The sequence below is a fragment of the Saccostrea echinata genome, unplaced genomic scaffold, assembly GCF_033153115.1.
Source record: "Saccostrea echinata isolate AGI-Se365-2 ecotype Australia unplaced genomic scaffold, CSIRO_AGI_Sech_v1 ptg000029l, whole genome shotgun sequence".
NCBI classification, from domain to species: Eukaryota; Metazoa; Mollusca; class Bivalvia; order Ostreida; family Ostreidae; genus Saccostrea; species Saccostrea echinata.
In genome coordinates this window covers 25,645,001-25,661,296 of record NW_026889778.1, presented here as the reverse complement: position 1 = coordinate 25,661,296, position 16,296 = coordinate 25,645,001, and the positions used below count along the sequence as shown (strand labels likewise).

At 33.4% G+C, this 16,296-nt stretch overlaps 2 protein-coding genes across 2 annotated transcripts in view; one reads left to right on the top strand and one right to left on the bottom strand.

Annotated features, from left to right (window-relative positions):
• Window positions 1-901: 901 nt before the first annotated feature.
• LOC133195738 (uncharacterized) lies at window positions 902-5,178 on the bottom strand. Its single transcript, XM_061331664.1, has 3 exons — window positions 4,068-5,178; window positions 3,715-3,834; window positions 902-3,477 (listed from the first exon to the last, which is right to left on the bottom strand). The coding sequence occupies exons 1-3, from the start codon at window positions 4,935-4,937 to the stop codon at window positions 2,590-2,592; spliced, it is 1,878 nt and encodes a 625-aa protein (XP_061187648.1). The 5' UTR covers window positions 4,938-5,178; the 3' UTR covers window positions 902-2,589.
• Window positions 5,179-5,429: 251 nt separating this feature from the next.
• LOC133195737 (mitochondrial import inner membrane translocase subunit Tim17-A-like) overlaps window positions 5,430-16,296 on the top strand; it is an 11,398-nt gene continuing 531 nt past the window's right edge. The window contains exons 1-7 of the mRNA XM_061331663.1: window positions 5,430-5,518; window positions 5,936-6,029; window positions 6,178-6,241; window positions 11,764-11,892; window positions 12,210-12,245; window positions 14,616-14,690; window positions 16,109-16,296. The exon at window positions 16,109-16,296 is cut by the window's right edge and continues 531 nt beyond it. Coding sequence (XP_061187647.1) covers window positions 5,493-5,518; window positions 5,936-6,029; window positions 6,178-6,241; window positions 11,764-11,892; window positions 12,210-12,245; window positions 14,616-14,690; window positions 16,109-16,227 — 543 coding nt within the window. The 5' untranslated portion in view covers window positions 5,430-5,492 and the 3' untranslated portion in view covers window positions 16,228-16,296. The remainder of the gene's footprint in view (window positions 5,519-5,935; window positions 6,030-6,177; window positions 6,242-11,763; window positions 11,893-12,209; window positions 12,246-14,615; window positions 14,691-16,108) is intronic.

Below are 16,296 nucleotides of genomic sequence, written 5' to 3'. Positions count from 1 at the left end.
ATGCATAAAAATAAACATTTTCAATGTATTGTAATGGTTAAAAAGATTTTTTTTTTTTTTTAAAAAAAGAATTTTTACACAATTTTTTTAAGCAAAGCTAGTTCACACTTATACAAAAAATGAGTTCAATTCTAAATTAGAAAAAAAAATGGTTGAAAAATATTTATAATCAGAGGGTTGAGTGGTTGTGGCCAATTTTAAACTTAGTTTATTTAAATACCTCCTGCAAATGAAGAGCTCTGTATTTAAAAAACAGGAAATTGTATTTCATATCAAAGCTAGAGCATTTTGGGGGGTTTTTTTTCCTTACTAAATAATAGTTTATGGCTACAAAAATCATTTTTCTTAAGTTAGACGAATTTGTTGGGTAATTTTTTGACCACCAAATTGCACCAATTCTCTTTAAAAATGTAAAAAAAAAAGAAAAGAACCCTTCAAAAAGGATGAAATTGAGATTACACCCAAACAGAAGATGAAATTTAAAGTGACTAGAATAAGGAAAGATAATTTTTTTTTTAATTGTATTTGTTGGAATACATATACTACATACAACATTAACGCATTGTTCTTGTACGGGACAAAATTTTCATTATAATACACCGTTCCATTGAATTCGAACTGATTAGAATTTCTCTTTTCACAATTCTTGTTGTTTTTTTTTTCACACTGTCAATTCCAATCTAAAAAGCCTAAGGTATTGAATAATATAAGTAAATTTATTGTATAAGTATTCTACAGATCTACAGATTTTTAAAAAAAAAATCACATAAAAAGCCTACTACACTTTATGTGTAAGCACTAATGAACTATTCACATTTTTCTCTATAACAAAAATACAGTACATCACTAATTATTGACAAAAAAAACATAATCAATGAACAAGCAAGAACACATTTCTGCTAATGCTAAATGTATTACATAGGATATCATTGGTTTTAAATCACATTTCATCAAATATATAATATATACACTACTAAACGTATTGAAAATTCTACAAAACTTTTAAGACATACAACCAGTTGTAATTATCAACAACCTATATTTCATAGACTTTTTTATGTCTTTGCAAGGAATTTCACAAAAAAACATAATTGGTTTCATTAGAAAAAAATGTCCTCTGTGGTAAATACAGTTAAACCTTGTTATCTCAAACCATATGGGACTGAGGAAAAAAATTCTAAAATACCCAATGATTCGAGATATAGAAGTCAAAATACATGAAGAAAAAGTGTTGGGACTTTTAACCCAATTCAACATATCTATGGTATTCAGGATATTGAAGTTTGAGATAACAAGTTAAGTTTTAATTAATTACACATGTAATGAATACCAGTCCTGTAAAAATTATGACACGTATGAAGTAAATCTCACTGGTTCAATCTTGCCATATGACAGACATAACATTCAAAGATTTATAATTACAATTGCATGAATAGATTGGAAATTTATTACAATTTAATACATGAATAGTTTGGAATTTTATTACAATTGCAAGAATAGTCTGGATTTCCACAATGTTATGATATGCTTGATATCAAACTATTATTCAGTATATTCCATCAGGGCTGCATTCAAGATTGTAGCAGCTAGCTTAGCTGCTAGGCTAGATAACTAGGGCTATTGAACATGATTAAATGTATGAATTAACAATTGTTATTCATATGTAGCAGCTAACTTATCATGCAAGATTGTAGCTCTACATAGAGCTACATAGCCACTTTGATCTTGAAGACACCCCCTGAGCGAGCAATGGAAAGTCCACACTATTGTTAAAAATTCCCAAAGAGAAGGATTTTTATCTGACACTAGGGTATAAATAGTTTACACAACATTTTTATTTATTGTACAAAACATCTACTCATTGTAATTATATGTTCTGCTTCTACACAATCTTGCAATTAATCTTAGTAATAATTATTGGTCAACTATAAAATACATATAGTCCCTGAGGTGAATTGTCATTCTCACAAAAACTTTCACAAATTCTTTAAGATCAATTGATCTGATGGCATTAACTTAAGACTTTCACTGGTAAAGAAGGAATTCTTAATAAATAAAGCCTTAAGATTAAGGTGAACAATTAATTTTTACTGGTTTATAGCCACTACCAATACATCATCATACACTCAACAAGAATTATCTGCAAGAGGTTTTGTGATGCAGATTGAAACATAACATAATTAACCAATGAAATGGCATATATTAATAAGATATTCTTAACAAAATTCCTTGCTCAAAGACCTGGAAAAGATTAAACGTCTTACAGAATTTGTCATTAAGTTTCTGAGAATGAGCCTTTCCCAATAATGCTAGATTCTGAGGCAACCATACTGTAAACATGGAATGTTCATCTGGGAATAATTTTTTAAAAAATTGCGATCAGAGAAACTTCACACAAAATTTATCCCACATGAACTATTATTTGAATCATGAAACCACATTATTGCATTATACATGATAATCTTTTCCTTATTTTCAAAAAAAAATTCCTTCACAGAAGGTTTTGTAAAAAAAAAAAATTGAAAAAATGTCCATGTTTACAGTACTTTCAATACTGATGTCTTGAATTCTTCCATGCATATGCTGTATTCAGCAATATTGTGAGGATGGATTGTGATCGGTAATGCCTGTCGCTGGCGGTGGACCTTGATTTATAATGCCAAATTCTGGAGGTATACCTTGTCCCACTGATCCTCCCTCAGGTTGAAGATAATCTGCCCTAGAAAAAGGTTCAGCATAGCTAGTTTCAGAAAATCTACTTTGTTCTGTTATAGCCGTACATGATACTGGAAACTGTCTTGTAGAAACGGAGTCAAAATTTGGTTCCTGATTCCCATACGAAGTTCCAGTTGGTGGTGTTTGGTTAACACAGTTGATGCCAAAGGTTGGTTCTTGCTTTACAATAGTTGCTTGTGAATATGGATTTCTATCCTCTGCAGGAAGCTCTTTCTCCATAAATGTCTTCAGGGATGGAGATTGTCCAATGATACTATTATCTGTGAAAGAGTCTTGCTCAGAGGCTTCAGATTCTGAAAATTCCGGTTTTATTCCAGATGCTCCATTCCCAGTTTTAATGTATGACAATACTCCAAACTCTTTCAACTGTTCTTCAGCAATTTCAGACCACCTATTTCCTGCTTTCCGGTTCAGTGGACTCGGATGAGCAAGGTACTCGACCCTGAAGTCATGCAAGTTTCCATTCTTCATTACATTTTTCACACAAGTCTCCACATACCGACCTATTGCCACGACCACCTCCACTTTCAGCAGACGAATTACGTCGGTCAGAGCAGAGTCACAAATCTGGTTCAATTGATTCCGTTTTTCTGCAGGAAGGATGTCAGGAGGTGTAATGTTGCTGCCGGTTTTCGACAAGAAGGACAGAGGGCAAATGTTATGCAGAAAGCAGTGTTCGAAAAAATTATCTGGTTGTCCACATAAACTCTTGATTAGAGTCCAAAGTTTCTTGCCACTGACCTGAAAAATATGAATCAGAAGTTCTGGAAATGTAACGCTAAGGAAACAAACTAGAAGCAAAATTATATCATAGGGTACATACCTACTATACCCATTCATCTATCGTACTATTGATCATTTAACCATCGATATTTGACTACATTGTTTGGTCTTTTCAGATAGAGATGCTAGGACTAGGTCTCATTACTGGACCCAAATGCATAGAATATAAATCCCTGAACTGCATCCCCATTTTACCTCAGATCTTGTGCAATCTAATCCAAGAATGGGTCTTTTTGGATGTTCCCATGCTGGTCTTAGGATATTCCCCTGAATTTCTAACCAATCACGGACAAAGGTTCCATCTCCAAAAGGTACCTGGAAATTTATTGATAAAACATCAACCAAATCAATTTACAAGATACTTTACACAGAACAAGATTAAAAGACATACATGTAATGCACTATGAAATCAAATTGTTGAGTAATTATAGAAATGTGGTGGGACTAGCAATTTAAACAAACTTAAAGCTTCCCTTTATGCAGCAAAAACTGAGTAATTTTATCATATGGTGTAGTTTTGATGATCCACAATAGAAACTTCTACTTACTCCACTTTGAACCATTCCCCAAGGTCCTGGATTAATCCCAACAAAGAGGACTTTTTTCTCAGAGCGGCAGTATTTCCTTACAAACTCCTTGTAAGTCTCAAATGCATAAACAGAAGGGCAATAAACATGGGCAACTGGCTCATCAAAATTTAGGCCTTGAAGATTTTCACACAGCACCCTCTGATTATGCAGCAATGCATTACCAATGTCACTTAATGTGTTGTCTCTTTCAAAGTTCAGAATGGTTTGAGGTACAGTTTTTTCACTTTTGCCTGAATCCTCAGGTGTAACAATGGCTGCCCAGTTACCATAATATGGATCTGGTGGTAAAGACGGGCTTTCTTGCTGATTGGATTTTGTGTATGGTTTGGCAAGAGGTTTATTGCTGGTTTTATACTTTCCACAGTTAGAACTGTCCTCCTGGGGTTGTCCCAGATATGGATTGTTATTGAACACTTGAGATTGATAATTAAAACCTGTATTTGGATAATACTGGGAAACAAAATGATCTGTTGAGAAACTATTTGGTGTATGATTCAATGGTACAGGTCCTGGATAGTGAGTACCGGACATTCCATAGTTGGGCGGATATCCCATGTTTACCGAGCTGTTCGCACCATATTCACGATATTCAGTCTCTGGTTGTGGATAGTGTGTTGGATAAGGATAATAATTATTAGGAATACTTCCATATCCAGATCCCAGGAATTGGTTTTGTCCAGAATGGTACCTTTCTTGTGTATAGGGAATATTACTTTCCCATGATCCTTGATATTCTGGTTTCACAAAATTTTCATTTTGCTGAGACTGGTTATGGGGAGAAATGCCATCTGCATATGGCGAATACGGAAGAAAATTCCTGTTCTCCATCACTGAAACAAAACAGACTGCCTTTGGTGATGGTTGTATCTACGTTTTTGCTGTTTTTCTTCACATTCTTTTGTTGCTTTGTACTGGAGCATCACTTTGAATTATTACAAATAAATAACCTACTGTAGTTCTCCTGGTCGGTATTTGATTGGTATTCTCTTCTTTTACATTTTGCACATCTAAATCTCTCTACAAACAGGTTGATTTCTTTCTTGTAATGGACAGAAATGACTATCCATTTTGCAACCCTACTTTCACTTTTTCCAAATTTTGTTTTTGGTGACTGTTGTTGATAATTCAAGGTATTTCTATTCGTAAAATCTTATTTGAACATTTAATATTATTAATGAAGTGATTGCCAATATAATTTATTATAGACATTTTTAAATTACGAGTTTTGCATTAGAGCAAATCTACATTCGTAAACGCGAATAAATCTTATTGGTGTGTTATAAAGTGTTGTGCCGACTTAATTTTGTTTGACATATCCATATTTTGACCTTTTAGAACTTCCTGTGAACTTCAGCGTGATCGAAGTTTCTCCAAGAACAAACTATGGAAGAATATGTTCGAGATCCATGGTATATTTTAGATTGTAGATGTATTTTATGTATATTTATAAATCTTGTCGAATTCTCTTCTTTCTTCAGTGAAAGTTTCATTCATGAAGATGAAAGTCGCATATGTTGCGTCATGTTGAAGGGGGGATGGGTTGCATAACGTTATTTCATTATAAAACACGATTAATTTATCGCCAGTGAAATTCAAGTACGACATGGACATTAAATACTGGTATGTTCGTTAAAGAAAGATTTCAATTTGACATGTTTTATAGACCTAGTGTAGATTGTTGATCATAATTCTTTCTTAGTAAAGCCTAAGATGGAATAGCATTTTTGAGACAGTAATTTCAGATTTTGTATTCTATTATGAAAAAAAAATTAATGTATTAAATGTCTTTTCTCAGATTTATTCATTATTTAGATATTCTTTTACAGTCCCTACAGAATAGTTGATGATTGTGGTGGAGCTTTTGCTCTTGGGGCTGTTGGAGGAAGCGTTTTCCATTCAATTCAGGGATTCAGAAATGCTGTAAGTAAATTGTATTATTCCATTGAATATATTTGATACTAGAGAACTTTATTCATTTTATCCCTTTTTTCAATGTATTGTGCTGAAGTTAGGCTCTAAAGTAAATCCATGTTTCTTACATGTATGGTAAATTCTTTTCAACTTTCAGGCTAAAGGAACTAAATTAAGAGGTGCTTTAACAAAAGTTGTGACCAACAGTCCAAGAACAGCTGGTAAGTTTGGTAAACACCTTATAAAGTTAAGAAACTACTGACTGCTTTACAATATAATGCTACATAGCAACTATTAAATCATGATCAATGTAATACCTTTTTCTCCAAAGGAAACTTGCTATATAGTTATAATACTTTATTATAAGTTGCAGACAAAATGCTTGTCTGGCAGTCGAGAAAGAAATTTTAATAAAAACTCTATTAGCAGTAGTCATGTGAATTTTGTTATTTAAATAATGTCATTTAATTATCATATAAATGAGTCTTGTAATCAAAAGTGACCAACAGATAGTTCGTTATAAAAAAATATATTGAACGAAAATCATATACATGTAATTATGCCCATTTAATGTGATTTCATATAGAAGGTCATTTATCTTTGTTATTCACAAAATCTTGCTCCATCAGGGTTCGAAATTCACTATATACAACTCGCAAAAAGCGAGTTAGAATTCCCAAATTGCGAGTTAAAAATTAGGTAACTCGCAAAAACTTGCGAGTTGAGTTTTTTTGCATTGAAACTGTAGCAAAATGATATAATATGACAGAACACAATAATTTTGATTTAAATCAGTAATTTAAATAAAAGTTACAATGTAGTTGTATTTTGTGTATTGTACAGTAGTTACTTTTTCCTTAAGTTACATGTATTTAATTTATATAAAGAGCTAAATCCACGAAGGGGCTAAATCGGCCCAGTCATCAAAATAAATGAAACTTTCTCACATAAAACTCTAAGATTTGTATGTTGTAAAACAATTTATTTTTTAACAATATCTTTTCTGGTTTTCTTTTTACATTTGTTTAAATTTGGTATATTGTTTTCCTTATTAATACTATCACGTCATTACGTTGACGTTACATACTTTAACGTCGTGACGTTGACAGTTTGTATAAGACAGTAACATATGTACGTTAATGGAATAGAAATAACCAATATAGGCTTTTCTTTAAAATTTTGTAAAATTTTACTTTGAATTTTTCAAGAAGTTCTGAAAACTTTTGGTTTATTTTTTAATTAAAGCTATTTTTACTCTAAAGAAATGCCAAATATTTGTTATATACAACGGTTGTCTGGTATAATCTTTGATACATGTAACACGTTTTAAATGATAATAAGAGACACGTTAAGCTGAAAACAAACAGAAAGTGTTAATCCATCATATTTGAGTAAAACTGAATTAATGTAGTACAATATATACCATAGTATCCATGGATAAGGATTTTATCATTCATAAATGTGTTATTGTATGGTCATACGGCGTACAAACAAAAAATAGACGTTTTTTCCAGAAAATACACGAGTACTCTTTAATAACGGAAACATAAAATTAAAATGAAAAGTTGCATTAAAAATGAATACGTTTGAAGTTACCATCTATTTTATTGTCATTTTGAGAAATTCGTTGCACTTCCGAAATTTATGGCATTTCCCGGACATTTGAAATGAAATTGTAGTTCATACATGTAATACACGTAAAATAGTGACGTTCGACAACAATCCTGATTGTCAGGAAAGAAGCCATTACAGACTTTTAAAACATGAGTGTTGCAAAACATCAAATCGGCCGCAAAAAAATATTTTTCAACGAAAACACAAGATTTCCAAAGTATTTGAATTTCAAAACGGAACCTGAAGTTTAAAAAAAAAACAAGATAAAAGGAAATGGCATATATACCACTTTACTCAATGTAAATTAATCGAAATAAAGTTCGCTTATTATGATAAATATGTTATACATTGGCGGATAAAGGGGGGGGGGGTCCGGGGATTGGACCCCCCCCCCCCTTTATTTTTGCAGAGAGAGAGAAATTTCTGTAATATAGATAATTTAACGTCTAATATTTTGAATAAAATAAGTAGTTCAATCTCTGCCCTTTCTGCTCGCTAGATAAAGTGTCCCGTATTCCATCCTCCACGTAACTTCAGAACCTTGGCCCCGGGCCCCGACCACCCACAAGTAACATGCAAGATTTCACTTTGATATCATTGGAAGATTCCAGCGAACTTCAGCTATGCCATTTTTGGACCATCTTCTGAAGTAACTAACTTTAAAAAGTATGAATAAAAAGTCATGAAAGGGAGCATACATAAGAGACTATTATGGTGATATTTTAATCAATGAAGAGAAAGGTGTAAAATGCCCCTGTAATATGCGGGGGGAGTGGGTTCACTTTTTCTGAGAATAATCTTGTGCTGTAGTTTTAATATGCAGGTTTTGATTTGGATGCTCCCCCATTTTGTTGCTGGAATTAAGTTTAAAATATGCAATTCAAGCATTTCATTTGAAACCAAAAAAGTGCGGAAAAGTAAGAGGACACCCCCCCCCCCCCCTTACCCCGAAATAGGATGTAAGAATGTGGCGCACAGGTTGTGTTTTTTTTTTTGTTTTTTTTTTTTTTTTGTTTTTTTTTTTTGTTAAACCATTGCTACGGACTTGAAGTGTCTGTGGCGTAATTCTATGCATGAATGTTGGGGGCACCGACCTGGAACCCCCCCCCTTTCAAAAATTGCTGGATCCGCCCCTGTTATATCATCAAAGAGAAACTTTTTTTAAATACCCACAATAGATATGAAAAGAGATTTCAGATGATAAAACAATCGAATGAATTATTGCTAATTAATCGTTTTGTTATCATATTATCATATCTTACACACTCCCATGTTTGGGAATACCTATTATAAAACCCTTTTAACAAAATCATAAAGTAATGATTATCTGGTGAGAAGTGAAAATTACATTAAAACATAACAACATCTAGGACTTTCGTATAGTTCAAAACCAGTTTTAACATTTTACTCATAATTTTCATATATTTAAAATAACGTTCCGTTTCTCTGTGTGCAATTTCTAACACAACTACAAATAGATAGGCGACAATGAGTACAGAAGACGATAAAATAATCATAATATCGTATACATATTGCATATGAGATTTTGAACTTGGACGTTTTCGGATCGTTATATTACTATTTGTAATTAAACAAAAATATACGAAAAACAGATACTGGCAGTAGTAAATGGCTATCATTACAAACCGTCAAAAAAAAAAAAAAAATTATAGACCACATGTCAAAAGACATATTACCATACCCCCCCCCCCAAATACCATGTTCAAATTCCTGATCTATGAAGTTATTTACTATATAGACATCCTTTCAAAAAAAAAAAACAAATATGATAGACAGGCAAAATTACCGGTAGCAGTTATATCCGTTAATATTAATAATAATACATTCAGGATACATGGCCGTAGGAACCGGGGGGGTGGGGGGTGGCCATGCCCCCCCCCTCCCCCCAATAATTTTGCCGATATATAGAATACTATATAAAACAAAGCTACTATATGCTTGTGTCCTGTCAATAAAAACGTCTGATGCCCCCCCCCCCCTTTTTTTTTGCTTGTCAAGAAATTTGGTACATGTAGTTGATAGTGTCCCCAACGGAAAATGTATGGCTGTGCCTCCCCCTCCCCCCAACTGAAATTGCTACCTACAGGCCTGGGATCTATAATAAATTTATGCAATGACCGAGTCACGAAAAATCAATCGTTTTTTAAATAAATTTTTATCAAGGTGATTGTAAAAAAGATAACTGCTATTGAATTTATTTTTTATACTATATATACAAAGGACTTATATAACTGGCATTGTTATTTATTCACTTTACTACTTTCTTATTTAAATGGCAGCAGTAATTGGTCGAACTGTCCTACGTATTTAATGAGTGAGGGTGGGAATCCCGAAACCCCCTCCCTCAATAACCCCTGTCTTTTTTCTTTTTTTTTTTTTTGGTAAATGTAATAGTTTTTTTTTTTTTTTTTTTTTTTTTTTGCTTCTTATTTTATATCAATGCTCGAATCCCCCCTTTATGAATTTACACTACTACATTTATAAACATGCTTGCTAATCTTGGTTGCCCTCTCTCCCTTGGGCCTGTTACATTTAAGCGGAGTAACTCAAAATAGAAAGAGATGGCAAGTAGCCTCCCTTTGACATTTTTTTCATGTGTTGGCTAGGTCACAGCATGCATGCGATACTGAAATTACTTAAAACCTTAAAGAGAAGTCATTGCCTTGGTAGTAAGTTATTTGTTTATACAATATAGGACATTTTCCTGATAGAGGCCTATCACAAAAATTACACACGATCTGTAAAATCAATCTACTGTTTATTTGATTTGTCAACTCGAATTTTCTAGGTTCGGTACTTCATAACATAATTTATGTTAAGAGGTCTCGGATCAGTAAAGGTTTTCACTAATAAATATTAATTAATCTTTTGTCTTAAAATGCCACTGGCGATTTCTGAAACGCATGTTGGGTATCATGGGTATGGGTTATAATACATGTAGTTATAATAGACTCTATTGCGTAACATTAACCATTTGTATGCTGTCGATGTAGACTTCACGACATTTATGTTTTGTAAGGTGGCAAAACAATCGTTATAAATACGTCTTGGTAGTAGTTGCATCCGATGTAATTTGTTTAATATTCTAGGCTATTCCGACACGGCCACTCCGGAGAAAATACAGATGTAGCCTACATGTTTCTCGGGTGATCTCCCTTTGATTACATAGTGACCATGGTGACGAGGAGCCGGGAGTTGGAAAACAAATTCAAAGCATAAATAAATAGGCTGTCAGAGGAAATGAGAACACATTATTTTTTTTTAAGCATTTCAGCATAATGATGAGTTAAATATAGATCAGCTACTTGAAGGAAAAGTCTTGGGTCAGGACTGAGGCACGTAGTACACAAAATGTCGACATTATTGCATCTACATGCAGTCATGCTAAGCGAGAGTTTTTCGTACTTTTTTTGCACCACAACACAAAATAACTTATAATAAATATAAAAGTCGCATTTCGAATCTTTTTAATGTTTACAAAAACAATATAGAATATTTTTCTTTTCTATTAATGTAGGGTAATCCCCGCTAATTTCACTGTGTGAATCGGTGCTAAGATATTTGAATCGAACGAAAAGTATTAATTTCGATGTGGCCACACCCCTCGAACAAAATAAAAATAAACTTTATTTATTCATATTTTAATCCTCTTTTCAATGGTATAAATTTTATTTTGTTCGAAGGGTGTGGCCACAGCAAAAATTTGAACCAAAGACGAAAAAAATGCTTTATTTTGATAAAAACTAGCAAAGTGCACGTGTTTAGACGTTTTCTGTACAAATATGACGTCATCAAATAAAAAAATTGGCATGAACTATAAAAGTTTGATACCCAAGGATAATATTTCTATTGTTAATTTTCTTCTTCCCCTCAGTTTAATTTTCCTGAAAAAATAGGCCGATTTAGCCCCTTCGTGGATTTAGCTCTTTAACTTTATATGAAAATTGCAAGTAGTCTTATAAAATTGCGAGTTCACTTTGTTGGTACTCGCAATTATTTGCGAGTTGTAATTTTAGGGAGTTTCTAACCCTGTCCATTCATGGATGAATATAGATAATGATATACATGTAAACAGATACACGTATGTGGAAACGGTTTTATTTTGCAGGTAGTTTTTCTATGTGGGGTTTAATGTTTACAACTGCAGACTGCTCGTTTGCACACATACGAGGGAAAGAAGACCCATGGAACTCCATTATGAGTGGATTTACAACAGGGTTTATTTTAGCATTACCTAGTAAGTTAGAACCATGCCTGACTATTTGTGGAATATATATCTCTAGCAGGTTGGCTAAACGTGTAGATTATGAATTGTTTGACTTTTAAATTATAAATTTAAATCATCTTACCAGACTTTACAAGTCTGATTATTCTGGAAATAAAGACATGATTTAATAAATTGGAGAATTTATGATTATTCTTAATACAGTCAAACCTCATTATTTCAAACCTGATGGGACCAAGAGAAAAAACTTGCACTTTTTGAATATAAAATATTGAATATCAGAGAGACTAAAAGAAAGCAGATGATAACAATGGTTATTTCTTTTTTAGATGGTTATGCAGCTGCAACAGGTTCTGGAATAGTTGGTTAGTATTATACTGTTACTTTAGACATCACTACACAGAGTGAAGAGAGAGAGAGAGAGAGAGAGATCTTTACTATCTTTGTTGAATGCAATGAAAGATGAAAAATATTGAAGTTATTCTCAAAGTGTTATACTTACTTGTACAATGTATAGAAAATTATTTTTTATTTTCACGAGACCTTTTGCTATCTCTATTGTCCTTCCTCACCTGTGATTTTTGTTTTTTTCGCTCACCTGAGCTGAAAGCTCAAGTGAGCTTTTCTGATCACATTTTGTCCGGCGTCCGTCTAGCTGTCTGTCTGTCTGTAAACTTTTCACATTTTCGACTTCTTCTCAAGAACCACTGGGCCAATTTCAACCAAACTTGCCACAAGTATCCTTGGGTAAAGGGGATTCAAGTTTGTTCAAATGAAGGGCCACGCCCTCTTTCAAGGGGAGATAATTAGGAATTAGTGAAAAAATAATGGCATCATTTAAAAATCTTCTTCTCAAGAACAATAGGACCAGGAAAGATAAAACTCATGTTGAAGCATCCTCAGGTAATGTAGATTCAAGTTTGTTCAAATCATGACCCCCGGGGTAGGGTGGGGCCGCAATGGGGGATCAAAATTTTACATAGAAATATATAGGAAAAATCTTTAAAAGTCATCTTCTCAAGAACAGCAAAGCTATGATGAGTCATATTTATATGGAAGCATCCTCAGGTAGTGTAGATTCAAGTTTATTCAAACCATGACCCCCTGGGGGTAGGGTGGGGTTGCAATGGGGGATCAAAATTTTACATAGAAATATATAGGAAAAATCTTTAAAAATCTTCTTCTCAAGAACAACAAAGTCATGATGAGTCATATTTATATGGAAGCATCTTCAGGTAGTGTAGATTCAAGTTTGTTAAAATCATGACCCCTGGGGGTAGGGCGGGGCCACAATGGAGGATAAAAGTTTTACATAGAAATATATAGGAAAAATCTTTAAAAATCTTCTTCTCAGGAACAGCAAAGCCCAGATTGTTCATATTTATATGGAAGCATCCACAGGTAGTTTAGATTTTAATTAATTCAAATCATGACCCCTGGGGGTAGGGTGGGGCCACAATGGAGGATCAAAGTTCCACATAGAAATATATGGGAAAAATTGTTAAAAATCTTCTTCTCAAGAACAACAAAGTCATGATGAGTCATATTTATATGGAAGCATTCTCAGGTAGTGTAGATTCAAATTTGTTCAAACCATGACCCCCGGGGGTAGGGCGGGGCCACAATGGAGGATCAAAGTTTTACATAGAAATATATAGGAAAAATCTTTAATAATCTTCTTCTGAAGAACAGCAAAGCCATGATGAGTCATATTTATATGGAAGCATCCTCAGGTAGTGTAGATTCAAGTTTGTTCAAATCATGACCACCAGGGGTAGGGTGGGGCTGTAATGGACTATCAAAGTTGTACGTAGAAATATATAGGAAAAATCTTTTTCTCAGGAACAGCAAAGCCCAGATAGTTCATATTTATATGGAAGCAACCACAGGTAGTGTAGATTTAAATTTATTCAAATCATGACCCCTGGGGATAGGATGGGGCCACAATGAAGGATCAAAGTTTTACATAGAAATGTATAGGAAAAATTTTAAAAATCTTCTTCTCAGGAACAGCAAAGCCATGATTGATCATATTTATGTGGAAGCATCCTTAGGTAGTGTAGATTCTATTTTGTTCAAATCATGACCCCCGTGGGTAGGATGGGGCCACAATGGAGGATCAAAGTCTTAAATAGAAATATATAGGAAAATATCTTCTTCTGAAGAACTGCAAACCATGATTAGTCATTTTGATATGGAAGCATCCTCAGGTAGTGTAAATTCAATTTTGTTCAAATGATGACCCCCAGGGGTTGGGTGGGGCCCATTGGGGGATCGAAAGTTTTACATAAGAACATATAGAAAAAATATGTCTTCTCAAGAACAGGAAAGCTATGTTTAGTCATAATGATATGGAAGCATCCTCAGGCAGTGTAGATTCAAGTTCAAATGATGACCCCTGGGATAGGGAGGAGCCACAATGGGGGATCAAATTTTTACAAAGGAATATATGGGAAAATTTTTAAAAAATCTTCTCAAGTACAACAAAGCCATTTGTTATATTGACATGGAAGCATCATCAGGTAGTTTAAAATTCAAGTCCCCCCCCCCCCCCCCCCCATCTCATCAGTATAGTATAGAGCTACATTTCCGAATTATACATAAAAAAAAAATAATGTCCTCAGATTTCTGTCAAGGTCTATGGGCCTCTTGCTCTAATTTGCTACTTAAAAAAAACTCTTCCTCTTGGTTTCTTATGACCTTGTATGATCAGAAGAGGACTTTTTTCATTTCAGGGGGAATATTACTGGGAATGATAGAGGGGATTAGTCTGATGATGAACCGCTGGGCCGGAGAGGAGGCATACAGAGGTAAGTGGGGGTCATACCTGTGAATATCCATGCTAAAGTCCATGTAAATGTTGTAATAGGAAGGGAGTCATAGTTCAATACATAGTGAACAACATGTTTAAAAGCCATATATGTGATAATAAAATTCATCTGTAAAATTTGAAAGTTTAAAGTAAGAATGTAACCATAACCATCCTGTCCCCAACTTTTAGTTGGCCCCTTTAAAATTTCTAATATAGGTGATATCGTGCACAGTGTATATAAAGGAGTGCTAGGAAAATCATTAACATGTTTACATATTCTTTGATAAAATGCAATTCTAACTTGAATGTGTCCAGACTTTGCAAACCATTTCTAAACTATACATGTAGACGATTATTTCATATTCTTTCAGAAAATTCAACTTTGAGGTGAATCTTATGCTTAAAAAATTTCCTTTCTAAGTTTTTATTTTTGTTGAATCTTTAAAAGCATATTGTTTATACATGTAATGAAATTTTAATTTTGATGTATGGTATATACAGGGTTAGAAACTCCCTAAAATTACAACTCGCAAATGATTGCGAGTACCAAGAAAGTGAACTCGCAATTTTCATATAAAAGCCTTTTTAAGATTAAATACATGTAACTTAAGGAAAAGTAACTACTGTACAATACACAAAATACAACTACAGTGTGACTTTTATTAAAATTTCTGATCTAAATCAAAAGCATTGTGTTCTGTCATAGTAAATAATTTTGCTACAGTTTCAATGCATGTTTTTTTTCTCACTTTATCTTGATAATTCAACTGTAATATGAGGAATTAAACCTAGGGTACTGTATTTATACATCTATTATTATAAAGTGACAAAGTTCTTACAAATTTTATGATAGAGTTTCACAAATAAGTCATTCACAACATCCCAATTATTTTTGAAGATTTCAGATAAAACGAATTATCGTCATTGTTGGTGTTGTTCATTTGTTTTCAGAACCCTCTTCCAACTGCCGTTAAAACAAAAAAATAAATAAACTAGCCATGCTGATATTTAAAGAAGGGGGATATAAAATACATAACCAAAATGAAAACTATAACCAAGAAGGGATTGATTTTTTTCCCAAGGAAAAAAAAACAACTCGCAAGTTTTTGCGAGTTACCTAATTTTTAACAAGCTATTTCGGAATTCTAACTCACATTTTCGAGTTGTATATAGTGAATTTCGAACCCTGATATATGAAAAGCATTGAAATTACTTTTGTTTTGTTGTTTGCACATAAATAAATGCACTGAGCAAGATGTAACAGGAATGTATATCATCATTTCATCATCTCTTCATCAAAATTACACAAAACAAATAATGGGGGGGTCCATTACAACCTGTTTAGCTTCCTTTGAAGTTGAATTGAGACAAATCAGAATATAAATGAACTGATTGATATTTTATTTTTCTTTGCAGAAAACGATACGAATAGAAGGCTGTTTGAAGACCCCACCGCTGAACCCCCGCAGCCCGAGGCTCCCTCAATAAGCTCTGTGTTTGGAATGTTTGGCCCTCAGACTCAGACAAGTCAATGATACAGCAGTGCTAGAATTTTAATTTAAAAAATATAGAACTTGTTTTATATTTCACCACATTTTCATTCA

Bases quoted from the DNA above. Each gene is read 5' to 3' on its own strand.
- LOC133195738 (XM_061331664.1), bottom strand. From the start codon at position 4,937: ATGGAGAACAGGAATTTTCTTCCGTATTCGCCATATGCAGATGGCATT. The intron at 3,835-4,067 runs GTAAGTAGAAGT...ATAAATTTCCAG, and splicing joins GGGGAATGGTTCAAAGTGGA to GTACCTTTTGGAGATGGAAC. The intron at 3,478-3,714 runs GTAAAATGGGGA...CATATTTTTCAG, and splicing joins TAGATTGCACAAGATCTGAG to GTCAGTGGCAAGAAACTTTG.